This window comes from Eleutherodactylus coqui, chromosome 5, assembly GCF_035609145.1.
Source record: "Eleutherodactylus coqui strain aEleCoq1 chromosome 5, aEleCoq1.hap1, whole genome shotgun sequence".
Taxonomy (NCBI): Eukaryota; Metazoa; Chordata; class Amphibia; order Anura; family Eleutherodactylidae; genus Eleutherodactylus; species Eleutherodactylus coqui.
The window spans coordinates 115,465,800-115,493,339 of record NC_089841.1 but is presented as its reverse complement, the minus strand read 5'-3'; the positions used below and the strand labels follow the sequence as shown (position 1 = coordinate 115,493,339).

At 44.3% G+C, this 27,540-nt stretch overlaps 1 protein-coding gene across 1 annotated transcript in view; it reads left to right on the top strand.

Annotated features, from left to right (window-relative positions):
* FBXL17 (F-box and leucine rich repeat protein 17) overlaps positions 1-27,540 on the top strand; it is a 623,040-nt gene that overhangs the window by 173,158 nt on the left and 422,342 nt on the right. Inside the window, exons 5-6 of the mRNA XM_066603043.1 lie at positions 4,701-4,808; positions 10,052-10,182. Coding sequence (XP_066459140.1) covers positions 4,701-4,808; positions 10,052-10,182 — 239 coding nt within the window. The remainder of the gene's footprint in view (positions 1-4,700; positions 4,809-10,051; positions 10,183-27,540) is intronic.

Sequence of the window (27,540 nt, the reverse complement as noted above, 5' to 3'; positions counted from 1 at the left end):
GCGCAGAAGACGGCCGAAGGTCCTTTTTGGACTAGAGTGTCGCAGAACATCGCGAAGGATGGGGGTGAGTAGTTTTAGCACCTTTCATGGATGTAATTTGTTCCCTTTTTAATGACTTTTTTCGTGTGATTTTTTTTTTTTTTCTCATGACAACAGGGAAGTGTATTTTTTAAAAGCTTACATGAATGTTATAGTACAAAATATAGAGAGCGACTCCAAAGTCTGGTGTCACAAGGGCTCAATTGGTGCTTCTCCCTTGATGGAGTACAGGAGTAGCAGGGAGGGGCAATGATTATTCACACATGGTCATCGTGCAGGTCATTCCTATCCTCCTGGGACTAAAAGGAGAGCTGCAGGAACACGGGGGGGGGGGGGGGGGTATTATTGTATCTTGTCACCACCAGAAGTGTGGGTGGTGACAAGATACAGGTTGCTTGACAGCCTGGGCGCACCCCCAGTTTTTAATTGGCTGCAGGGCTGCCTTCCTCAGGCTCTCAGGTCCTGGCACTCACTAAGAGCGCATCCCCGGTGGCACAGTGGCTTCTTCTCGGGCGGTGACAGCGGCCTCCATGCACTGGCAGCATGTGGGACCAAAGAGTGGCAGCAGACACTGAGGGAGCGGCGGCGCGGCATCGGGGACTGGTCAGCATAGCGTTGGGTGAGAGTGAGGAAGGGGGACGGGGGAGGCTGTGGGGAAGCGGGCATACTGCAGTAAGAATGCACAGGACAGCGCTTAGTGAAAGTGAGGGAGGGGGACACTGGGGGGCTAAGAGTGTAGAGGAAGGCTGTGGAGGGTTAGGGGACAGTGGTGGGTGACGGAGCTGGAGGGTGCAGCGGGGGAAGGCTGGAGGGGAGTTGAGGTTAGCAGCATCAACTGCCCTCCATGAATGACTTATGGCTGGCATGGAGGGTTGGGGTGAGGGTTCATTTCAGTGTAAGGGTTACATTATTGGCTGTAAATCCTAAGCCTAATATAGAAGAGACCCCTAACCCTAACTTTCCATCCCAGTATTAAGTAAATCCCCATGCTGCTAGGACCTTTTAGGACCTTGCTGCACACAGCCAATCAGCAGCGTGTGGGTGTACACTGAGCATATGCAGCCCATCACTAGCTCTCCACCCGTTCTGGTGGTGACAAGATACAATAATACCGCAAGACAGAAGCCCCCTACTTAAAGTGTCCAGTCCAACGGTATAGTGTAGATCCACAGTCAGTCAGGATCCAATGTTAAGTAATCCTTTATTCAAAGACAGGGCCCTTACTTAACATTGGATCCTGAGCGTGAGATACGCAGCAAATTGCGCTGTTATGAGAGAGCCCTTAGGGTAGACTGGTAGGTTTAGTTCTCCTGAACAACCATAATATAAGAAACACTGTGAGATGAAAAAGAAATACTGTGAATTCCTCTTTTTATTGCCTCTTGTTTATTGTAGATGGTTTGGATGGGCCACAAATGTATTCCTGAGTAGGATATACACTGTATGTGACCGATATTGATTAAACCATTACTTGATGATTACAAATCGGCGTTATCTGACAGTTTGTAATGCTCTGTTCTAGATTTTGTTAATGCACAAGGTTCATGTACAGTTTGTCCATTCAGCAATGACATTCATAGTTTATTTAGAAAGCAAAATAACCTTCTGTTTTAAGTGGTCCAAAGTGAGACTCCATGGAGACTTCTAATCTTAGATCACTGTAGTAAAAACATGAAGAAACTTGGTTCATTATAAGATATGTATGTACAGGAAAACCAATAATATTTTCAGTAAAAGGCTGCTTTCACACGGGCTACAAAATCTCGTGATTCTGTACTGATACGACAGCGCTACAAAACGCATGTATGTGAAGCCCATGGTTTCCAATGGGTTCCTTCACATTAGCTATGTTTTGTCTGATGCTATGTTGCTAGAAAAAATAAATCGTGGCATGCTCCAAACTGCCGTGATTTTCGATGTTTTGCGATTTTAACATTAGACAGTCCTATTAACTTTCTCATGATAAAATAGAAAATCGCGGGTAATAGCGGGTAATTTTTTTTCCACAAGAAAAAGCATAATTAACGCTACAAAATCGCATGTACAAAGCTGTGATATCACAGCGATTTTGTAGCAGCGATATCCCTGTCGCCCGTGTGAAAGAGGCCTCATGAACATCTCCCCAATAAATGCAATTTTAGTGATTTCAGTTCAGCAAAGCTGCTATTTCAAAGGGCAACTACCGTAGTTGAGGGAGCCGGTGTCTCATCTCTGTGAAGAAATAGAACTATTACTGCATATACAAATTAGATGAAAGTTGGCCAGAATCGCTGATTTCAGCTGGGCTGGTTTATTTTTTTATGGGATTTCTTACCACTTTGCAAATGGCAGATATTATGGGTAGAGGGAGGGAGAAGGAATGGACATATTGGATTTCATTATGCCTGATCCTTTGTTCCCATGGGAGACATAGTAAGCCAATGTCTGACAGCAGCTTCTTTCCCTTTCCCCATTTGAAATAATCATTCCATGTTTATAGGGGTGTTGAAAGGCATACTGTAGCTCTTGGCCAAATAAATATGTGGCTGACCGCTATCTAAAGTGCACATTCAGCTTAAAGTGTACCTGAGTTTTCACTAATTTTTAATTCGAAAATAAATGAGCTTCTTCTTACCCTCTCATTTGCTGCTGTTTTCACCCTGTTTCAGTCTGTAAATTTTAATTTTCAAGTGGTCATCTCCATTTTGCTGTTGCTCTGCTGATTTGCAATCCACTTTTATGCTTGGGGTATGTAACAAGCCTAGCTTTCTGCCAGTAGTACACTGTCCTGACTCCCTTGCTCTTGCTTCCCATGCTGCATTTCAGTGTCTCTGGTCAAATTAGCAGGCAGGCAGTATCTGAATTTTCCAAAACAGCCAGGCATTTAGATACATTCTGGTCAAATGGTTAGTAAACCCACTATATGTGTACGTGTAAGGTGTACTCACTGGCTCTAACAGCAAGAGAGTCTGAGACTGAGGAGATAGTTATCACAGTGTTTGCAGATCTGTCAGCCTGCAGCCTGTAAGTATACAAGAGCTGACTGTGAAGATAGCCCTTTCCCCTGTTGCTATAGAAATGTCCCTGTGTCCTTTTTAACTTGAAAGTTCTGTATCAAAAGACAGAGTGGATTGCAGAGGAGCTCGAAGGGAGCCCCCTAGTAGCAGCCACTTCAAATGTGATTTACAGTGGTAAGGCAACAACATTTCTAACACAAGTTGGTAGATGAGCATATGTTGTCTGAAAAGTTAGTGCCCTGTTAAAGGGTTTGTCTGGGATTTAAAAAAATGAAATAACCGCAAGAAATCTTATTAAATTTGGAAAAAAAGCAAACAAACATTGCCTGTTAAATCCTCTGCTGCACAAGCACTGATATTCCAGGGGTACCTGACAGTCTGTCTGCTTTCTTAAAGTTACGATATGCCGTACATCCAGGTAACCACTGCAACCAATTAGTTGCCTCATGTGTCTCATGCTGTACATACAAACATCACCTCGGAGGTCAATGTTTGGCTATGGTAGTCATTTGCATGGATGGCATCCTCTAAAAATAATAACCAAAGACCGAAAGGGACTAGGGATTTAAGAACCAAGTAATGATTGTTTTTCTTATAACATCTCTTGCTGTTAGATGAATTTCCTAAACTCCCGGACAACCTCTTTAACTGATTTCAACTGCAGTTGCTGATTTTCGTTTTTTGTGTATAGAGCTTGATTGTAGTTTGTTTTGTTCATTAATTTTTTGCATAAAGTCTCGAGTGTCCATTGTTTTTTCTGTTACTTGACATCTATTCTTGCAAAGATTTGAGCAGGTATACGGTATACATAATAGCTGATGGGTTTTCCTTTTCAGAATCTCTTATCTGTGAGAATGGGACTTACTTACTTTTCAAAATACGACAGTTTTCTGACCCACATTCTGCCATAAAACAGTCTTGCATCCTTTGCACTACATTTACTAAGTGTTTTTTGACACCTTTGAAAAAATTTTCTGATTTGTCTAAAGGGGCATGTCCCAAATCGTGCCAAAATTTCTCTAAATTGCATCACAATTTTGGCACAATTTTTGGCGTAAACTAAACCACCTAGACCATCTTAAATTTGGACAGATTTATCATTCAGCAAAGCTACTATGATAAAACACACATTTTAATACTGGCTAGTCTTGGGGCTGATGCCCACTGCCTGATTTCCGCTGCGTTACACTGCAGCTATTATGTTCTATTGAATCTAATAGCTCAATGTTCACGGTGCGGAATTCTGCAGCTTGAAAAAACCCGCAGCATGTCCTATTTGTAGTCAATGGAAGCCGGCCGTCACGCTATACTTCCGCTGTAGCACAGCGGAAGTATAGTGTGAATACGATTCCCCGCCCACAACAGGCCGCGTCATATGACACTGGCGACGTGTCATGCGGGACTCGCACAGCGGGTCCCGGAGGTGAGTGTTGGGTCTTTAGGGGGTCGCTGGTATTCCGCTGGCGGAGTCTGTCACGGCCGTGGGCATTAGGCCTAAGTTTTCACTTTTCTAACTTTTAGTTAGTATTAGTAAATATGCCCCAATGAGCGTTATTTTGTGGTTGGGAAGTTGGGGGACATAAAAGTATTTGTACTGTAGCTGAAAGTTAGTTCTTCTGCTTGCATATGTGATATAACTCATGAAGGTCTCTTTTGTCCCGCCAGGTATCTGATAAGTCTGTCGAAGCTTTTGCAGAACACTGTCCAGAACTGGAATATGTTGGTTTTATGGGCTGTTCTGTTACATCTAGAGGAGTTATCCGTCTTACAAATGTAAGTTGATAAGTCACAGATAATGTTATGACCATTTTAACTACTGTCCTTTACTAATTAAAACGGTCATTATAAAGACCCTTCATTAAGAGGATTGTGGATGCAGTGTGGTCTTTGTTCCTTATTGCATAAGTGTATTATGTATTTTACATGCATCCAATAATTAAAGTTAGAGGTTGTCTATGATATAATAAAATTTCACACAGGGCCGGAAATGGTAAAAAATAACACTCTAAGCCGTACTTACCCCTTCTGTCTAGTGCCGCTGCCTAGGTCCCCTCCGCCTGGTCTTGTTTGCAAACCGTTGTGGTGACATGCTGTTTTTTTTATAAGCAAGAGAATTGGACTAAAAACTGGCAGTGGAGAAGGCGCAACACTCCAGGTTAAAGCAAGTAGGAAGTGACTAAAGGTGTACTTAAAGGGGTTGTCCCGCGGCAGCAAGTGGGTCTATACACTTCTGTATGGCCATATTAATGCACTTTGTAATGTACATTGTGCATTAATTATGAGCCATACAGAAGTTATAAGAAGTTTTTCACTTACCTGCTCCGTTGCTAGCGTCCTTGTTTCCATGGAGCCGACTAATTTTCGCCGTCTAATGGCCAAATTAGCCGCGCTTGCGCAGTCCGGGTCTTCTTCTGTTCTCAATGGGGCTCCGTGTAGCTCCGCCCCGTCACGTGCTGATTCCAGCCAATCAGGAGGCTGAAATCGGCAATGGACCGCACAGAAGCCCTGCCGTCCACCGAGGGAGAAGATGCCGGCGGCCATCTTCAGCCGGTAAGTAAGAAGTCACCGGAGCGCGGGGATTCAGGTAAGCGCTGTTCGGATTTTTCTTTAGGTCCCTGCATCGGGGTTGTCTCGCGCCGAACGGGGGGGGGGGGGTTGAAAAAAAAAACCCCCGTTTCGGCGCGGGACAACCCCTTTAATAATGTATGTGATCAGTTTATAAAAACACATTTCGGGGATAACCACTATGTCAGTTCGGCTGGTGTTTAAAACATACAAGCTATAAGATACACATTAGAAGGCAAAGTAGGAAGTAGAAGGTGGAAGAATAAAAAAGGACAAAACATATTAGATGTATTTGTTATATAAACTCATGCGGGTTAAATGTAGTCATAAATATATAGTCATACAAACCTTAGAACATTAGTATATGTAGAAAATGATAGATGGAAAAAAGGAGTATGCATAAAACTATTTTAAAAAATGGCCCTAGCTATAGTAAAAGACTATACAGCAAAAATGTGATGAAAGTTGAAGTACATAGAAAATATGTATACATATATAAATAAATAAGTCCTAGTATAAAATACTACTAATAAACCTCAATTGTAAATAGATATATCAACTATAAAGACAGCTTTGAATGTTGGTTTTCACAGTAAAAATGACACAAAGTATATATAAAATGTATAATAAAGCGATGAGAAGTTCACACAACAGGAAGGATTGGAGGGGAGAATATTGTCAATACAATGAGTAAAATATAATGAACTTACCAATTGGTGGGTCCCAAAAGGATTAATAATGAGATCCTGTTTGCCTAGAAAGATTAGAAACATGTTGGGACAAAAACAAGCCCAATGCTATAGGTGGAAAATAGGATTGGAATAATGGTGTCAGTTTAACAAGGATTAGGCTATCTGGATAGAAAATGAGGGAATGGATGGTGTGAATTATTCCAGTGACAAGTGTGGGTCTGGGGTTACCTTGGGGTTGTCATATGCCTGCATGGAGGGCAGGAGCTGGAGAGAAGGAAAGAAAAACGAGAAGTGGAGATGAAATGAGATTACTATAGGAGTAATTTAACTGTGTGTCAGCCAGGGCAGGAGCAGGAGAAGTTCTGGGGAGCAGGGAGAGCGTGAGGATATATATGCTGGAGAAGGGGGCGGGGAATCAGGTCTCTGCATTCTAATTGGTCTGGAATCTAAGGGGGCAGGGAGAGGGGAAAAAAAGGGGCTGAAGGTGATGTGGGGAAAGTGTGGAGTGTGAACTGGAGGATAATGGTATTGGGGAAACAAAGAACCGGAAAGGTTGAAAGATCAGGACTGGAAGGACAGGGAACTCTGAAAATTAGATTGGCATAAAACTGGAACATTGGCTGCTTTGGTGTTATGGTGAAATTTGCTAAGGGGGGAATGGATGAGGGTTAAGAGGGGGGAGTAATATGATAATAGGGCATGAAGGGGGAGGGGTGAAAGGAAAAAAAAAAGAGACTGGAGTGCGCAATTAACCTCTAAAGATGTTTTCTAGGCTTTCGTTAAGCCCCATGGGTATAAGTGTATTAAGTTATATATGTATACATATTTTCTATGTACTTCAACTTTCGTCACATATTTTTGCTGTATACGGTAGTCTTTTACTATAACTAGGGTCATTGATTTTGATTTTAGCCCGATTTTTTTTTTTTTAAATAGTTTTATGCATACTCATTTTTTCCATCTATCATTTTCTACATATACTAATGTACTAAGGTGTTATATGACTGTGTGTGTATGTATGTGTGCGTGTGTGTATGTATGTATGTATGTATGTGTGTATATATATGTGTGTGTGTGTGTGTGTGTGTGTGTGTGTGTATATATTTATGACTACTTTTAACCCGCATGAGTTTATATAACAAATGCATCTAATATGTTTTGTCCTTTTTTCCTCTATTCTTCCACCTTCTACCTCCTACTCTGCCTTCTAAAGTGTATCTTATAGCTTGTATGTTTTAAACACCAGCTGAACTGATGAAGGGGTTCTCCCCGAAACACGTTTTCATAAGTACTTTATTAAATAAAAGGAGAAGTTTGCCACACCTTTGGTCACTTCCTATTTGCTTTAACCTAGAGTGTTGCACCTTCTCCACTGCCAGTTTTTAGTCCTATTCTCTTGCTCTGTCACGTCCACCCAGGTGGTGCGTCATCTGCTCAGGCAGCACCTCCACTATTGAAGTTACCACTTCACTCTCTTCACCATGTATGTAGTATAATTGTTCACAACAAACATGACTGTACGGGTTTTGCTCCACCCCTCTTTTTCCTCCTCGTCCACATGCAGCTTTATAAGCCAGAGGAGAGGACTGGTTAGTATAGCTTAGTTTGTTCCATTTTCCTATTTCCTGCCCTTTGCTAAATGTTATTACCGTATATACTCGAGTATTAGCTGACCCGCGTATAAGCCAAGACAATAAGTTTCACCACAAAAAACTGGGAAAACTTACTGACTTGAGTATAAGACGAGCTATACTCGAGTATATATTAGGTTAAAAAAAAAACCATCCATACTCACCTCCCAGCCGGGTCTGTGTCTGTGCGACAAGCTGCTTGACTTCTCCCTGCTATCATCCCCCGCCGTCCTCTCTGCTTGGCTCTGTCAGTGCTGTGTAAGTAAGCCCTGTGATTGGATTGAGCGCCAGCCAATCACAGCTGGCGCTCGATCCAATCACAGTTCTTGCTGACACAGCACTGACGGCAGGGTATTTGAAAGCCGAGCAGGGAGAATTCTAAAAGCTTTATTGGCTATGAATGATCGAGCATCGGCTGTGATTGGCTGACGCTCGATCCAATCACAGCTATTACTTACACAGCGCTGACTGCGGGAGATGACCGAACTGAGCAAAGAGAACAGCGGGGAATGACAGCGGAAAGAATTCAAGCAGCCTGCAGCACCTTGCCGGAGACACAGAGGTCGGCTGGGAGGTGAGTATGGAGGTTTTTTTTTAAGCCTTCCCTGACTCGAGTATAGGCCGAGGGGGGCTTTTTTCAGCACAAAAAAATGTGCTGAAAAACTAGGCTTATACTCGAGTATATACAGTACATCTTGGACAGTAACCTGAAAAGCTCTGATGTCAAGAAATTAATGCAGTCCCTCATAGTCAGGGACACACATACTATGTATGCAACCTGTGGAGCTACAGGGGCCCCGAAGGTAAGGCTGCCCACGTTTACCTTTAAGGTAGCTGTCAGCTTCCAACAATCTGTTAGGTTTCGTGGAAAGGGCCGAGTTAATGAATTTCATAGCTCATGAAAGGAAGAGGAGGAGGTGTTCTATGATGAGCTACTGGAGAGCAATGGAGCCATGAAGGCTGCCTGTGTTCCGCTATGCTCGTGGCATTATACTGTGCACATTCACATATCTGCACAGAATGGAATGGGGATTAGCTGAAATACCAGACACCACTGCGGACAATATTGCGGTATTGCTGACTATTTTGCTGGTTGAAAAGCAGCCTTTTCTCCAATCTTGAGCAACTTTGCAACCTTTTTAAGGCCTCGTGTCAGTGGGCACGCACGGTTTCTAAGTGTTGAATCCCGCAGCTGATTCCACCCATCCCCGCAGCCATGAGGTCTAAAAAACATTTTCTCACCTGTCCAGACGCGGTGCGGGTCTTCTCTGTTCCGTCTGAATTTTCTTTCTTCTGTACTGCGTATGCGCAGTGCTTTTTTTTTTTGAACTCCTGCTTTCCCGCCAATTCGCAGCACATCCACAGTGTCAGCTGCGGGTGTGCCGCGGATCAGACTGCTTCGATTGACTTAAATGGAAGCCGTCCGTGTGGGAATGCGCAGAAAATGAAGCATGCTGCGAATTTCTCCCATGCGTGTGTTTTACACACCAGGAAAAAATGACATCCGCATGCTTTAAACTGTGTTGCGGATGCTAATGCATCCTTATGGCCGCTTGATTTGCAGATCAAGCGTGGGTTTCGCAAATCAAATCTGCCCGTGGACATTTGACTTAAAGAGTCATAAGATATTGGAACGAGCATGCAACCAGCGGTGATGTAGCCATCGTAACTCATTTGCTGGGCATGCATTTTCATGAACAATAATTGGGTGGTAGTTATAATTAATGCCAACATAATCACGCCTCTAGTCAACGCTTCTGCCCCTGTGTAAAGTGTATTAGCCCAGATCTTGCTAGGCGCACCTGCCTTGCAACAAGCCCTTCTCCCAAAGTTGACTATCTTTGATCTACACACTGTTATGTGGGCACCTTTTCAAAGATACATAGGAGAAGATTTACTAAATCTAGCTCAAAGCATAATTAGGGAATTGCCCATAGCAACTAATCAGATTTGATTTGATTTTTTGTCCTCTTTTAAAAACCTCTCGCCTATCTTTGTCATGGCCTTTATAATGGTCCCCTTTGTTTATGTGCAGAGGTTTTCTTCTCATTACATACGAGACCTGCATTGATAGTATGTTTGTTTGTTTTTGTTTTTTTAGTGGAATTTTTTTTGCTCTCTTTTCCAGCTTAAAAATCTTTCCAGCCTGGACTTAAGGCACATCAGTGAGCTCGATAATGAGACGGTGATGGAAATTGTGAAGAAGTGCCGGAACCTCACATCTCTGAATCTCTGCCTGAATAGGAATATTGATGACAGGTAGACATATCACACACCAAACTATTTAATTGTACAACCGTATACAGATTTTTACGCTTTGTAATCACCAAATGAATGAAAAAATGCCATAAATACAGCTATTGTTCTTTACTTCTACTTAGGAAACTCATCAAAATGCTCATCTTATGTGTATCTAATGTTTCAGATAATCGCATGCTCTGTGATCTAAGATCACCTCTGATAATTACACATCTTAGTTCAGGAAGGAATTTCATTAACAAAAATCTTTGGGCATTGCCACATGTGCTTCTAGAGCCATTCAATCCTGGAGATCAGTGGTGGTCTGAGAGTTCAGTTTTGACCAATGTGACCCACTTATCTATCTATCTATCTGTCTGTCTACCATATCTATTTTTCCCCAATCGTCTCCACGACAGCACCAATAGAGATTGCCTCCTCCTGATAGGACAGGAACATACTGAGAGGTTAAAATCTCCCACCCTTCCCCACTTTCCTCAGTGTCTTCCTGTCCTGCCAGGAGGCAGGATCTCTGAGAGGGGCTGGTGGAGAAGCCAGCCAAAGCATACTCACAGGCGGATCGGAGGGCAGTGGGTCAGCCTGTCCTCCCTTCCCAGCCAGACGACTCCCGGGACGCCACATGGGGTGGTAGCCCCCGGGCCAGGTTCCTCCCGCGGCGGCCCATGGGGGGTACAAATCGGGAGCCTCAGTCCCCCTCCTCCTCCCCGTATAGTCACAGCGCGGCGCTCCAGTAAGCCCTTTGACGGCGGGGGGCGTGGCGTGGCGTCACGTGTCCAGCGTGGTGACGTCATCACGCTCACATCAGGAGACGCACGGAGGGGGCGGGGCTTAGCGCAGGAGCGCAAAAAAATCAAAATAAGGAACCTGAGAGAAGCCAGAAGGTGGGCCAGCACTACAGGTCGCAGGGTATCTGCAGCACCGGTATAGTAATGAGTGCTCCAGCCCCAGAGACAGCTGAAACCTCAGCCTCAGCGGCCGTAAATTGCCAGTGCGCAAAAATACAAATGCAAAGTGTATTGTGTATGGAAAATTGCATATTTACCCGCAAAAATGCTCTTTTGTCAGGGGGATAAAAAAGACGCCCCCCCCCAGAACAAAACTCAAAAAATGCGTAGAGTGCGGGACGAGACTGCCAGCTACGTACCAGAGGCCTCTATGCAAGGCGTGCGTAGCTAGGCTAGTCAAAGAGGAATCGGGGGGATTCATGGAGGATATTAGGAAGCTGGTGAAAGAAGAGATTCGATCAGCCCTAACGTCACAGATAGCGCCGCCAGCAAAGCGCCAGAAAAAGGCGTACGTTCCCGAGGAGCCTTCTGACTCCGAGAGTTCAATCGGGTCGGAGCAAGAGGACCTGGCGGCCGAGGAGTCCTCAGATGAGGAGGACTACAAAAAGTACCTATTTCATCAGGACGACTTAACGGAACTGATTAAGTCGGTCAGGGTTACCCTAAAAATGGAAGAGCCCAGGGAACCACGCACCCTGCAGGATGAGATATTCGGGGGACTAGGGGAGAGGCGTAAGCATACCTTCCCTGTCCACAAAAACATCACTAGAATTATTCAGAAAAAGTGGAAGAAAACCGACGCAGGTTCCTCCTCCGCTAGAGGGGTAAAAAGAAGGTACCCATTCGAGGAGGAAGTTTGCGCAAGTTGGGAGGGGACGACCCTGCCCTTCGAGGATGCCGCACAATTAAAAGATCCCATGGATCGCAAAGCTGAAGGCCTCCTAAAAAAAAAATCGTGGGAGGCAGCGGCAAACATACTCAGGCCAGGTAATGCAGCCACTTGCGTGGCGTGGTGCGGACTCTGGGAGTATGGCTAGAACAGCTGGAGCTACAGCTTACCTAATAAAACGCCAAGGGAACAGATCCTAAACTCGCTCCCTATCCTGCTGATGGCAACAAATTTCCTAGCAGATGCAGTGGCCGAAACAGTTAAGCTCTCGGCGCAAGCTACAGCCCGGTCTAACTCAGCCAGACGGGTGTTATGGCTGAAGTCGTGGTCAGGCGACCTAGCCTCAAAAAATAAGCTATGCACCCTCCCGTTCTACGGCCAGTTTCTGTTCGGACCGGACAAAATCCTGGAGAAGGCGGCCGACAGAAAGAGGGGGTTCCCAGAAGAAAAGCCACAGAGAGGGGGAAGACCTTCTTCCGGGCCCCAGTGTGACAGCCCGAGACCTACCGAGGCAAGGGCAAGACGGGATGTTGGAGTTACCCTAAGGGGGGCAGAGGAAGGAATATCTTCTTTAACCTCCACCAGGGGGAGCCAAAAAGCAGAGACTCTGACGCCATCCCCGTAGGGGCAAGGCTGGGGAGCTTTGCGGATCAATGGGCCGCGATTTGCGATGGCACATGGATCCCAAAGATCTTGCAGCAGGGATACCGAATAGAACTGGTGTCCCTCCTCAGAAGGAAAATTCGTTACCACAGGAGGTTCAGGGCAACAATTACACCTACTAAGGCAAAGCGTTCGGGAGCTACAACAACTAAACACAATATCCCTCGTACCTCGAAACGAGGAAACCCAGGGCCATTATTCCAGGCTCTTCCTAGTAAGAATACCCTGCGGGAAACAGCGGATGATAGTGAATCTGAAACCTCTGAACGCCTGCGTCAGATACAGGAAATTCAAAATGGAGTCCATCTCCTCAACAATAAAGTTGATTCCCAGAGGGGCCTACATGGCATCCATCGACCTGAGGAAGAAGTCGATCCTAATAATACCCTACCTGGACGATATTTTGATAATAGCAGAGTCCAGGGAGCTCCTAACAAAATACGTGGAGATAGTGCTACAACTTCTCCAGTCCCTAGGATGGGTCATAAACTGGGAAAAATCCAGCTTAAACCCCGGCAAGGAAAAAAACGTTTCTGGGCATAGCGCTCAACTCAGAATCTCAATGCTCCTGCCTGCCCGAGGAAAAATACAAAAAATCTGACAGCTGGTCAAAATCTTCCTACGGAGACAATCATGCACAATTCGGGAAGCCATGTCTCTCCTGGGAAGCCTGACGTCATGCATTCCAGGAGTGGCATGGGCCCAGGCTCACACCAGAGCCCTCCAAGCCTCAGTCCTATCCACGTGGCACAAAAGGCAGTCCTCTCTAGGGACAAGAATGTACATCCCAAGCGCGGTGAAAACATCCCTGCGTTGGTGGACATCCCCAGAGAACCTGCAGAGAGGGGTTCATTGGCTACAAAACCCAGCCACTCACATCACAATGGACGCAAGCGCCTGGGGATGGGGAGCGCATGTGGGGAACCAGTTCTTTCAGGGCCCATGGCCTCAAAGGACAAAAGAACAGTCCTCAAATTACAGGGAACTACAGGCCGTATGGCAGGTCCTACAGCAGTTAGGGAACTCGCTACGGAACCAGCATATAAAGATACTGTCAGACAATATCACCGCGGTCGCCCATATACGACACCAAGGGGGCACAAGATCTCCCACTCTGCAAAACATCGCACAGAAAATTTTCCACTGGGCAGAGGGCCGGATCCTCTCGATCACGGCAACCCACTTGAAGGGGACGCTAAACCAAAAAGCGGACTTTCTCAGCAGGAGGCAAATAGACCCAGGAGAATGGTCTCTCTCCCTGGAAGCATTCAGAATCCTGACCAACCAGTGGGGCACCCCACAATTGGACCTGTTCGCAACCAGGGAAAATGCCAAAGTAAGCAACTTCTTCTCTCTCCGGCCAGGAGATCGTCCGACAGCAGTAGACGCCCTAGGCCAAGACTGGGGAGAGGGGCTGGCGTACGCCTTTCCTCCTAGACCGTTGATCCCCAGAGTCTTACAACATTTGAGAACCCAGGTATGCACACTAATCCTGGGGACCCCCTTCTGGCCCAAGAGAAGCTGGTTCGGTCTTCTAGCAACATTGAGCGTCCAGGACCCAGTCACCTTTCCTACCTGGACAGATCTTCTATTGCAGGGGCCACTGAACCATCCGAGCCTAGACAAGCTCCACTTAACAGCATGGATCTTGAGGAATCCTCACTGAGAGAGAAGGGATTCTCAGAGAGAGTAGTAGAAACGTTAATGTCCAGCAGAAAAAAGACGACCCACCTTATCTACCAGAAAGTTTGGAGAAGGATTTCCTCATGGAGACAGGGAAGGGATCTCGGGGATTCTATCCCGGACATCCCTCTAATCTTAGAGTTCTTGCAGGAGGGCCTAGAGATGGGCCTCTCCCCAAGCACCCTGAAGGTCCAGGTCGCAGCCCTTAGCGCCATATGTGACACAAAGTTCGCAGACAACAGACACCAGAGCTCTGCAAGCCTCAGTCCTATCCACGTGGGACAAAAAACAGTCCTCTCTAGGGGTAACAATGTACATCCCAAACACCGTAAAAACATCCCTGCGTTGGTGGACATCCCCAGCGAACCTGCGGAGAGGGGTCCACTGGATACAGAACCCGGCCACGCACATCACAACGGATGCGAGCGCTTGGGGATGGGGAGCGCATGTGGGGGACCAGTTCCTTCAGGGCCTATGGCCACAGAGGATAAGAGACCAATCCTCAAATTACAGGGAACTACAGGCCGTATGGCAGGTCCTACAGCAGTTAGGAAAATCGCTACAGAACCAGCACATAAAGATATTTTCGGACAATACCATCGCGGTCACCCATATTCGGCACCAGGAGGGCACAAGGTCTCCCGCCCTGCAAAACATTGCGCAAAAAATTTTCCGCTGGGCAGAGGGCCGGATCCTTTCGACCACGGCAACACATTTGAAGGGGACACTAAATCAAAAAGCGGATTTTCTCAGCAGGAGGCAGTTAGACCCAGGAGCGTGGTCTCTCTCCCAGGAAGCATTCAGAATCCTGACCAACCGGTGGGGGACCCCACAATTAGACCTGTTCGCAACCAGGGAGAACGCCAAAGTAAGCAACTTCTTCTCCCTCCGGCCAGGAGATCGTCCAACAGCAATAGACGCCCTAGGCCAGGACTGGGAGAGGGGCTGGCGTACGCCTTTCCTCCGATACCGCTGATCCCCAGGGTCTTACAACATTTCAGAACCCAGGTATGCACACTAATCCTGGGGACCCCCTTCTGGCCCAAGAGAAGTTGGTTCGGTTCCCTGACAACACTGAGCGTCCAGGACCCAGTCACCTTTCCTACCTGGACAGACCTGCTATAACAGGGGCCACTGAACCACCCAGGCATAGACAGGCTCCATTTAACAGCATGGCTCTTGAGGAATCCTCACTAAGAGGGAAGCGGTTCTCAGAGAGAGTGGTCAAAACACTAATGTCCATCCCGGATATCCCTCTGAACTTAGAGTTCTTGCAGGAGGGTCTAGAAATGGGCCTCTCTCCAAGTACCCTGAGAGTCCAGATCGCAGCCCTTAGCGCTATATGCGACACAAAGTTCGCAGAAAACAGATGGGTCAGCAGGTTCCTGACAGCAGCAGCTAGACTGCGACCCAGGCCCATAAATGTTTGCCCAGACTGGAACCTTAATTGGGCCCTAAAAGCCATGACAACGGAACCATTTGAGCCGATCGAAGCATTACCGATAAAAATGCTTACAAGGCTATTTTCCTAGTAGCCATCACCTCCACAAGGCGAGTTAGCGCATTGCAGGCCCTGTCCATTCGCCACCCGTTCCTGAAAATCTCGGACTCCAAATTAGTATTTAAAACGGACCCTGCCTTAATGCCGAAAGTAGTATCACATTTTCATAGGTCACAAGACATAATAATTCCCTCCTTCTTCAGTAAGCCTAAAAACGAAGAAAAAACCCTAAGCTGCCTGGACGTTAGGAGAGCAGTCCTAGGCTACATAGATGCGACAAGCCACTGGAGACGGGACGACAACCTCTTCGTCCAGTTCAGTGGCCCAAACAAAGGGAGCAAAGCAGCAAAAAGCTCCATAGCCAGGTGGATCCGCCTGGCCATCATAGAATCCTATAAGGCCCTCGGGAAGGAAATCCCCTTAGCTCTGAAAGCCCATTCTACAAGGGCAGTAGCATCCTCATGGGCTGAACATAGCTCAGCCTCGGGCGAGCAGATATGCAAGGCCGCAGTCTGGAAGAAGCCCCACACGTTCATTAAACATTATAGGGTAAAAGTGTAGCAGAATGAGGACATGGCCTTCGGCCGCAAAGTCCTCTCGGCAGCAATCCCACCCTAGAAAAAGACATTAGTTGGTACGTCTCAATTGGTGCTGTCGTGGAGACGACTGGGGAAAAAATAGATTATACCTACCCGATAATCGGGTTTCCAGTAGTCTCCACGACAGCACCCATACCTCCCCCCCCCCCCTAAATTGATAAAAAATAAATTATAGAATATAATTTTCCAAAAAAAACAAAAAACGCAGTTGGGGAAAAAAATTCATTTAAGTTCCTACCCCGGCAATTCGTTAGAATCCACTGAGGAAAGTGGGGAAGGGGGGGGGGGGCTTTTAACCTCTCAGTATGTTCCTGTCCTATCAAAAGGAGGCAATCTCAATTGGTGCTGTCATGGAGACTACTGGAAACCCGATTATCGGGTAGGTATAATCTATTTTTTCTCTAATTTTGCTAGTGTCCTTGTCTCTACTGGTAGCATGAGGTGCTACGTGCAGCTCAATGGGGTTGCACAGGTAGTCCTGCTCCTCCAGGATGGTGCATCCATACGTGCCATTGCAAGAAGGTTTGCGGTGTTGTCAAGCATGTAGAGCAGATATCAGGACATGAGCTGTTATGCAAGGAGAGCTGGACAGATCCACTTAGGCCAGCGGCACACAGGCGGATTTGCTTTGTGGAATCCGGAGCGGGATTCTGCCTCCGGATTCTGCAGCAAATACCGCCCATAGTATGCAATGGAAAAGCAATTTTTCCTGCACGTGAGCAGAAATCAATTACAATTTTCCACTCACTGAAAAATCACAACGCGAGCTATTTTTAGGCTGATTCCATGCGGACGGCTTCTATTAAAGTCAATGGAAGCTGTCCAACCCGCTGCCCTTCCACAATCATCATGGCAGAAAGATCGCTGGATCTCCGTCATTGCCTAGCGATGGTGTGGCAAAATCTGTACTGAGCATGTGTGTCGGCCAGACAGTCCACAAGACAGATTAAGAAAATTCCGGACAGGCATGCGAGGTCACCTTTCAGTCAGAGGGTCTGCTTCTGCTGTGGGGTCCGCATTCGGAATCCGACCTGTTTGTGTGCAGGCGGCCTTAAGGGCTTCAGGTACTAGGAGGAACGCTAACAGTGAAAGAGTCTGCAGACACTGTGGTCCATCAGGATGCTATATATCATTAAGTGTTCGCTTCATTTTTTTGAGGAAATGTGTAATAATGATCTCTGCGATGAGACAAGACGTTGACAAAATTTAGACCAAAGTTATAGCTACTGTAGGCTTTCCTGCAATCTGGGCAAAGACCCAGATTCCTGCTGTAGCTCTGTATTTACACTAGTGGCCAAAATTGTGGACACTTTTTGTAAAAGTGTACTTTTGAGCTTTGATGACTCATACCACTTTATTTTGAATTAATACCATAACTTTATATATCACTGGGAAGGTAATTTAATGAGAAATGTCATACAACAATGTTTGTTCAATTGTCTGTATTCTATCAAATGTTATAGCCAAATTACCAGAAAAAGGAAGCACAACTAACTGAGGTTGATGTGAAGTAGATTTCCTTCATTTGAATGTAGCCAATGAGCATGATTGTTTAGAGAGCCAATGAGGTGTCATCCTGTTTTGCAATGAGCCAATCAGGTCACAGTAGACTTCAGTTATTGATGTCATGTATTGGAGCTGAGAGGAGCTCATTTGTCAGTGTGTTATGTGATTTTGCTATGAAGTCGCTTGGTGTTTTTTGTGTTCTTTCATTTTGTGAGCTTATAAAGTGTAATAATTAAATGACGCAAAGAGTTGACTGGTCACTCAAGAAGTGATGTAAAATAGTACTATTAAGTGAACAAGGACACAGTTATGAAGACTTTAGAGGAAGCATTGGCAGAAATGTAACCAAAGGTGGCATTTCTAAATTTTTGAAGAGGTACAAGGAGACTCGGTCACTACAAGACCAGACTGGTAAAGGGAGGAAAAAGCGTACAACAGCAAAAGATGGTAGAAAAATGGAGAGGCGGTGCCTAGGTGACAGAAGAAATCATCTGGGTGTATACAAGAGGAAATGGCGCAATGCAATGTGAAGGTGAATGCACAGACTGTTCATTGCAGACTGCAGCAATTTGCTCTAAATGCTAGAATTCCACCAAAAAAGCCTTTTATATCTCTCAGACAAAAGCTGAAAAGATTAAACTGGGCTAAAACCCGTGTTAACTGGACAGCGGAACAATGGGACAGTGCTATTTGGAGTGATGAGACCAAAATCTCCCTGTTTGGTACTAATGGCATAAAATACGTAAAAAGAAGAACCGGAGAAGATTTACATCCCGCTTGCATTTCACCTACCATGAGACACCCAGTTAGTGTTATGATCTGGGGTTGTATGATTGCAAAAGGTGTGGGCAGAATTTTGCTTGATTAAGGCTGCATCCCCACAGGCTACAAAATTTCGCTACGAAACATGCCTCTTGTGAAAGAACCCATTGGAAACCATAGGCTTCACATTGTAGCGAGATTTTGTAGTGCGATTGTGTAGCCCGTGCGGATGCAGCCTAATGGGTATATGAATGCCCAAAAATAGATATATGAAATACCTTAGCCCAAACTGAAGCCTTCCACACATGATATTTTCCAAGATAACGAAGCATTTATATTTCAATAGGATTCAGCTCCATGCCATATTGCTGCTGTGTGCAAAAAGTGGATTCGCCTGGGAATAGCCCATATCTTAACCCAATCGTAAATCTATAGAGCCGGCTAAAGAAACTTGTTACTCAGAAGCAACCCACCAATAAAACCCAAATATTAGAAGCAATAATTGAACCCTGGTTTCACATTATAACAGCTGCAGAACTAGAAAACTTGGTTCACTCCATGGGAAGGCGTTGTAAGGCCGAAATTTAAAACTAAAACTTACTAAACTCTGTATTAACTGACATGGTGAGAATTTGTTCTACGTGTTTTCACTTTTTTCTTTATATCTGTTGTCCTAATAAAAACTCCTTTATGAAAGTTATTGCATTACATTCCTGATTAAGTTATCTTTCCATTCATATATAATGTTATGGTATTACTCCCGAAAAAAGTGGTGTTATGAGCCATCAAACTTTAGAAATACACATTTTCCAAAAGGTTTCCACAATTTTGGCCACTTGATATGTCCAAGACACATTGGCTTGTTTGTACCCAAGATCCGCTGCCAGCTCCCGAAGTGCATGCCAATAAGCCCCCCACCCCTTTCTAGCTAAGTTGCAGGATCTTGCTTGACAGTTGGGTTGATTTCACCACTTATTGATTGTTCCTACCTCCTGGTGTACCTGATACCATATATACTGGAAGGATGCTATTTTTATCTGCTGTAATGTACAGGAATATAGGGAGTATGCATATTTTGTGACGGTTTCGCTGTTTTAGCTGACTTTTCTTCCATAGCTTTTTCAATCTTGCATAAACTTGACAAGCTTGTGTGACACATTTTCTAGATTGTCGTTATTTTATAGCATGTTTACTAGGCCATTTCTCAGCAGGGACTGACAATGTTTTAAATTAAATATGTCAGCTGGAGCAATGCATCTTATAGTTTTACGTCCATTGCATGAGATTGTGCAGGCTGTTCTGTCTTCTCGAGGATATCCCCAGTGTGTTTTATTTTCTTAAACGCAGCAGCTATTTCTACAGCGCTTAAACATTTGTTCCTTTTCATGTTTTGACTCTCTAGAGTATTTATTTCATTGTGTAACATTTCGTTTTCCGTTATTTGCCCATTTCTGGGTTTTGTCATTTTTTTTTTGTCAGAGAGCTGTATGCTCCATATATAAACACATTTGGAAAAATACAAAACTTTCCCCTCAATGCCATTCTCTACCTTGAAGGCACATCCTGCCGTGTTACTATGTTGTTTTTGCTTTGCTTAAGGGATGGTTTCCTAGCGTAACAGCATGGCTGCTGTAAATTCAGTGCTTTATTGCTGGAATGAAAGAGTAGATTTTACTTGTCTTACTGCTGATGTTCAAAGCATGCAATTGATCTTGTTATGTAATCTGTACTTTCTACTTATTCAATGTTTCACATTGGTGAGCCTACCAAGACGATCAAATATGGGAGATAACATTTTCTTTCACGTCTTTCCTAAGTAGAGAGGAGTGAATTAGTAAAAATTTGCTTGGCCAGCAAATCTGCAACATGCATATTTTCATATCCCATATATAAGAAAATGAAGGCTGAAATAAAGATGTGTATAAAAGTCCTCCATTGTCTTACAAGTGAGGAAGTATTGTTCTGGGCAGTCTCAGGAGGGCACTGTTGCTTTAAGGTAACCAAAGACCTCATTACCACATAATAAGAGCGTTAGAAATGACATGTACCGTAAGTAGAATAAAACAAGAGATGAAAGGAGAAGCGGGGAGCTGGGTAGAGCACCCTTAACGGGGCATCTGTGGCAGATAAAGCAGACTATGGTATCGTAGGGTAGAAGCTGCCGGCCTAGTACTTTGGTCAACCAAAGGTCATGCTAGCGTTCGATTCTGTTATGAAAGGAGTGAAAAAAATACTGAGACCCTGGCATGACCTGTTGGCATGTGTCGACTAGAAAGAGGGTTGAGTTGTTTAAATTGAGCTTTATTTCAAACTAGCAGGTCATGTGTTTTGAAGATTGCAGACCCCTTCTTCAGGCAGATAAATAAATGTGGGATTATATGTTAGTTCTTCATGGTCAAATATGCGAAAGCAGTCAAGACCATTGCTGGCTAGTGATGTTGATTCGTGGGCAGTGGAAATGTAGTTTACTGGGAACAGCTACATTTTTACATTCACAGTATATAGTGGTACAGTGTACACTGGTCTAAGTAAAATATAAAACCCATAGAATATATACTGTTTTTTTGGATAAAGAATCTTGGATATGGAGCATTGTGTTAATTCTGTTATTTCTCAGAAATGTATTAATAAATTAGCATCGGTTTACCATTCCTTAAAGGGGTTGTCTCGCGGCGAAAGCGTTTTTTGTTTTTTTTTAAATGGACCCCTGCATTATGCCCTGTGAAAAAGAAAGCATGTGTTAGTTTTTAAAAAGCACATTGCACTTACTTGCATCAGCATTCTGCAGCTTCTTCATTTTTTCTTTTAAAGATGGCGCCGCTGGTCTTCTCCCACGGTGCACCGCGGGTCTTCCCATGGTGCACCGTGGAGTTTCTTCTTCTGTCTTCCGCGTTCCACTGCCGATACAGCCACCTCATTGGCTGATCGGCACCACGTGACGGAGGCGGAGCTACGATGACGACGCGGTGCCAGCGCTCCGGCACGAGCGGCCCCATTCACCAGACAGAAGACCGCACAGCGCAAGCGCGTCTAAAAATGCCAGAAGACAGCGAAATTAGACGGAGCCATGGCGACGGGGACGCTAGCAACGGAGCAGGTAAGTGAATAACTTCTGTATGGCTCATATTTAATGCACGATGTATATTACAAAGTGCATTAATATGGCCATACAGAAATGTATAACCCCACTTGCTGCCGCGAGACAACCCCTTTAAGGGGTCTGTTGCTACACAGTTTGCTACTATGTACAATTAGTACTGATTGGTCAGTAAGTTCGTAACACCCTGCCATAACACCAAGTTGTCAATTTACTCATTGGTTTGTAGTAGAGTTCTAAATATAATGCTCCAAAGTTTCTGTTTTATGAGGAATACAAGTATTTAGTAAACTAGACATGTCAGGACAAGTGGCAGGTCCTCTTTAATGCTTATTCAATTTTATCAGCATTTTATACTATAGCAATAAATTGATAGATTCAATTACTTTGAAATGTTATGCTGCAACCAGCAAGTCACTCATTGAAGAAAGCAACTCGTGGTTTGCATCACTACTATAGATATAGTAGTGTACTAAAGTAGTACTGACCTTTTGTAAAGTGTGCATATTTAAGTCCTCAAGTCTTGCTTGTAATGGTCTTACAGACAGTTGACAGGTCTGTAAGTCCGTATTTTAAAAAAGAATGTTTTTACATAGATATATCATGTCTGAAAACTAGACCTAGGAGACTAGTTCCAATCCTCTTCAGTAGAATTATATATAATTAGACCTAATTAGCTGCCAATTAGGGTCAATTAGATGCAATTATGGAAACAGGTTCTTGCTTATAAGTTACACTATTTACGCTGCCTAGTGTGTTATCGTTCTGACATGATGTTTTCCATAGTTAACTAGCAAAGTCCAAATTTGTAATTATGCACCATTATGTATAGGCTCCTCAAGTTACGATACGAATTTGTTTGTAACTTAAAAATATTGAACTTGAGACCAAAACTAGATGCCGCCCCTTTCATGATTGGCACTTGATCCCGGTGTGCAACATACAATCACGTGATCACGTTTTCTATGGATCAATTCCAGTGTAATCCACATTAGAATTGGAAGCCTGAACAATCTGAGCAACTTCGAATGAGGCCTGCCCATCAGTTCTAGACTAGCTGGGGCAAGGATTTCCAAAACTGCCAACCTTCTTTGGTTTTCTTGTGCAATGGTGTCAAGTATACTGCGAATGGTATGATGGAGGGAAAACATCCAGGAAAAGGTGATCCTGTAGACGATAAGTTGTCAATAAAAGGGGTCAGAAAGATGTCAAAAATCGCTATGATGAAATGGTGGTGTAAAAGCAAGCAAAATACAGCCAATGCAATGCAGTTGTTTCAAGTCACATATCTAAATACGCAGCTTGTTGTTCCTTAGCACAGATGGACATCATCAGCAGACTGCAGTAGAGAAAAGTCCACACAAATTGGATCAGTGAGCAGTGGAAAAACGAAGCTTGGTCAGGTGAATCCAGATTTCTGTTGCATCATGCGGATGGGAGGGTCCGAATGAGTCGATCCCTTCTTGTTATGTCTCAAAGTTGAAGCTCGTAGATGTGGAAAAATGGTGTAGAGAATGTTTTCTTGGGCTTGTCTTTTGTTTATGGCTAGTAAGGTTAGGTTTGAATTTGTGCAAAGTTGTGTGATAGAAGGTAAAGAGTTAAAGAATAGATGAATTAGAAAGTCACACACTGAGATTTAAAATTGGAAGACTCCCTGACAACATAAACTAGTTTGTCATGATCATCTGATGGTGGGATCTGAGTTAAACAGGCGAGGGATACAACTGAGCCTTAATCATGCTCCAATTTAAAGTAATAAGTCTTAAAGGGGTTGTCCCGCGCCGAAACGGGTTTTTTTTTTTTTTCAACCCCCCCCCCGTTCGGCGCGAGACAACCCCGATGCAGGGAAGTAAAGAAAGTTTACCGGAGCGCTTACCTTAATCCCCGCGCTCCGGTGACTTCAATACTTACCGCTGAAGATGGCCGCCGGGATCCTCTGTCTTCGTGGACCGCAGCTCTTCTGTGCGGTCCACTGCCGATTCCAGCCTCCTGATTGGCTGGAATCGGCACGTGACGGGGCGGAGCTACACGGAGCCGCTCTCTGGCACGAGCGGCTCCATAGAAGACTGCTGAAGACCCGGACTGCGCAAGCGCGGCTAATTTGGCCATCGGAGGCCAAAAATTAGTCGGCACCATGGAGACGAGGACGCTAGCAACGGAGCAGGTAAGTAAAAAACTTTTTATAACTTCTGTATGGCTCATAATTAATGCACAATGTATATTACAAAGTGCATTATTATGGCCATACAGAAGTGTATAGACCCACTTGCTGCCTCAGGACAACCCCTTTAACACAAACAACAGAACTGAGATGCGACTATAAAATATCTGATTGGATCTGTAGCACATTATGGGCACCATGGATTATCTTATCAAGGAGTAACTGAGCCAAGGTTGCAGCATGAAATAGCAAATAGTCCAAGGAACAGAATGCCAGAATAATCAGGTAGTGCTGAGCTATGGATTTATATAGTCCAGCAGTCATTGTGATTGGCCATAGAGCAGGTGCAATCATTATCCAATTACGATATGCAGGAGATAAATAACAGAACAAAACTACATCAAACAAGACTGAATAACATAGTGATCAATGCTACAAAGCATAACTGAAGCATGACGTAGTCCCCCAGTATAGATGTCAGTTAGTATTACCTTCTTTAGTTAGTTCTTTCTAATTTGAAAATTCAGATAAATTCTGCTAAGCTGTCTACCCTTTCCCTGCCCCTCGCTGACTCCCCTCCGGCTGTTTGCAATGGGAGGCGGCGGGACTGGGGTGGAGCTAAGCTCCCACCCCTTGTCCACAGGCAGCAATGGGAGGGGGCGGAGCTAAGCTCGTCTTATTGCCACTCATTGCAAACAGCTGGAGGGGAGATGAGAGGAGAGAAGGGGGAGGGAGTTTTTCAGTCACGCTGCTAAATTCCTTCCCACCTCCCTTCTCTGGCCGCTGTCATTGGCTCCCATAGGAGTCCATGCAGTGACTGATGTATTCCGGACAGAAAGATAGTTCCAGGACTATCCAGCGCTATATTGGCCGGGCCCTTTTACGCCGTGGGAATATGCCTGTATGATCTGATGCACTGGAATCCAGTGCATCAGATGGTAGCGTATATTGGCCGACCGTGAAAACAGCAGCCAATATACGCTTGTGTGTATAAGCCCTTACATGGACTGCATCACATAGGCTCTTCACACTGAGGGGATAAACTCCTATCACAGTTACTTGTGATTAGATGCTCCCATCTTAGTTCTAATGAAAATGATAACCGTTCACCCTCCCTGACTGTATACGTATGGCATTTAGCTTTATTTAGGATACCATAGAGGTTAATGATCTTTACACTGTTCTCCCAGCAGGCAGAATTGGTATACGCTCAAGCTGGTCATATTATGCTATACTGATTCCACCTTGAAATTCTGCATGCAGATTTTGCCCATTGACGCGGCTAAATCCGCAAAGAGATCAGTTCTAAAAAACACATCAGTGCGTTTTTTTAGAGGCGGAGCTCACACAGAAAATTCTGCGCTGTGAACATACCATTAGTATTTTTACAGAAGACTTTTTTTTTCTCCGTGTTGCAAGTGATCACCCTGGAGTTCATAGACTTCTAACAGATGTCTCTGTATAAAATGCATATAAGATTGATGTCAGATGCACCATAAGCAAAAATGTCCCATTACGCTTATGTGTACCATGCAGTATATCATGCAGGCACTAATTAAATTGATGGCATAACTATGATTTTTAACAGAGTTTACCGAGGGAGTAACACAGCGACATCTGGAGTTCCTGAGATTTAAACCCCTTTTTTGTATAGCAGTGTCACTAAAACTGACACCTTATTATTTTCTGTCTCTTTACTGACTGGTTGTTTCCACCCAAACAATAACAAATGTCAGCACCAAATGCAGAATATCTTCTCACAACCGGTGCTGTCATCACTGTACCTTTTATACCTTTGTAATAATCTCTATAAGACCTACTGCACTTGAATGTCAAAAATAATGACTGCAGCAATCAGACACAATTTAGTGTGCTCAATTGAGCTATATCTTTTCAGTAGCAACGATTAATTTCGAAGAGACATTCACAGCGATTACAAGGCTTAAGCTGCCGAAGAAATGCACAGCGACTAAGTTGATGGGGATGGAAAAAAAAAAACTGTAAAGTTAAAGGGATGTAAACAGCCCCTGAGGTTCAGTGAAGCAGAACTCTGTTACCACATGCATAGTAATAGCCTCCTGCTGTCCACTCGTCATTTCAGACTATGAATTGTTTCTTAAAGCAATTAAACAATGTATTATTACAAAGTTTCTGACGGTGGATGACATATTTCTATTACTTTTCTAACTTTCTATCTTGTTATATCTTTAAATGATACATTGCTTTAAGTGTAACTGTGCTTTTTAAACATTTTTGACTCATCAGAAGTTTTGATCGCTGGGATCTGGCTGCTGGGCCCCCCACCAAGCGCAAGAACGAGACAACTGAAATGCTCGTCCAAGCTCTATCACTACTCGCTAACTAAAGACGAGCTCAATAGAAAGTTTGTGAGTGCTCAGATAAGCACTTTAGCTGGTTTGTTCTAGTGATTGGTGGGGGTCTCAGCAGCTGGACCCCAACCAATCAAAACTTTTGACATGTTCCCATGGCAGCATGTCAGGTTTTTAGAAAGGAGAGTTATACTTTCAATCCCATCTAAATTGTTTTTAAACTGACTATAAAAAATCATCACTGCCATTTTTGGTTTGTATAGCAGCTCTTTAACACAGGATTAAGGTTCTGTTCACATCACGTTATTGGACTATGTTTAGCACATACGCCAAGGAAATCTCTTAGTGCTTGCATTGCACTTATAGTCCTGTCATGTGTTACTGTATACCATACAGTGACATATATCAGTAATAGGCCCCTATTCCAAAAAAAAGCCAGCAATATACTGCGTGGTACACTTTTTGTGTGTGTGCGCGGTAGCTGCCCATATAAGAAAGTACGGTAGACTGCACTTATACAGTATAAAGGAAAGAATACACCTGCCGGACAGATGCCAAGATGAACCTATTTGGTATTTGTAGGATTTTTAGGAGGCTATTCAACTAGGACCTATTGAGGACTTATTCTACTACTGCACCTGGAGTATCTGCTGGTGGATATGCTGAGCAGGAACACTGAATGTGGTTTGAATTTCACTCTTGATTTCTAAATGAAGCAAAATGTATGCTAAGTAATCTACAATTACTACAGTTATTAAATACAAAATGAATGCATGAGATCTCTATTGCATTAGCAGGTGTGAGTGATACTACATAAGGGTGACTACCCACTAGTGTTTGTGAATTTGCTGTGTTTTTTTTTCCAGGTGTCTATAGGGCTTTCTAATGTTAAAAATGCATCGAGGCAAAATCGCTATTTACCGCGAAATCGCGATTTTGCGCGATGCAATTTTAACACTGACAAGTCCCATAGACCCATGGAGAAGAAAAAAAAAACGCTGCAAATTTCGCCGTGAAAAAGAACTGTAGTGGGTAGTCACCCTAACAGTAGTGATTTACCGCTGATTGCCATGTCGAACCTGGACTTGCAGTTTGAAGCCATGTTAAGTCCAAGTGCAACCAGTCATTAGCAGTAAGTGGTGGACAGTACCTGCAGCCACAAGTGCCCGTGTAATAGCCCTCTAAGGGCTACTATCCATGGGCGAAGGTGCATTACGATAATCTGGCTGCAAGTAACGCAGTGCACGCTTTCCATAGCGTTGCTATGAAAAGCGCAGCGTCGGTGTTCACGAGTGGTGAATCATAGCGGTTCTTCGCTTGCGAGACTCAAATCGCGTTTCTCCGCGGTGAGCCCATCTGACAGATGGGCTCACTTCAGAGAA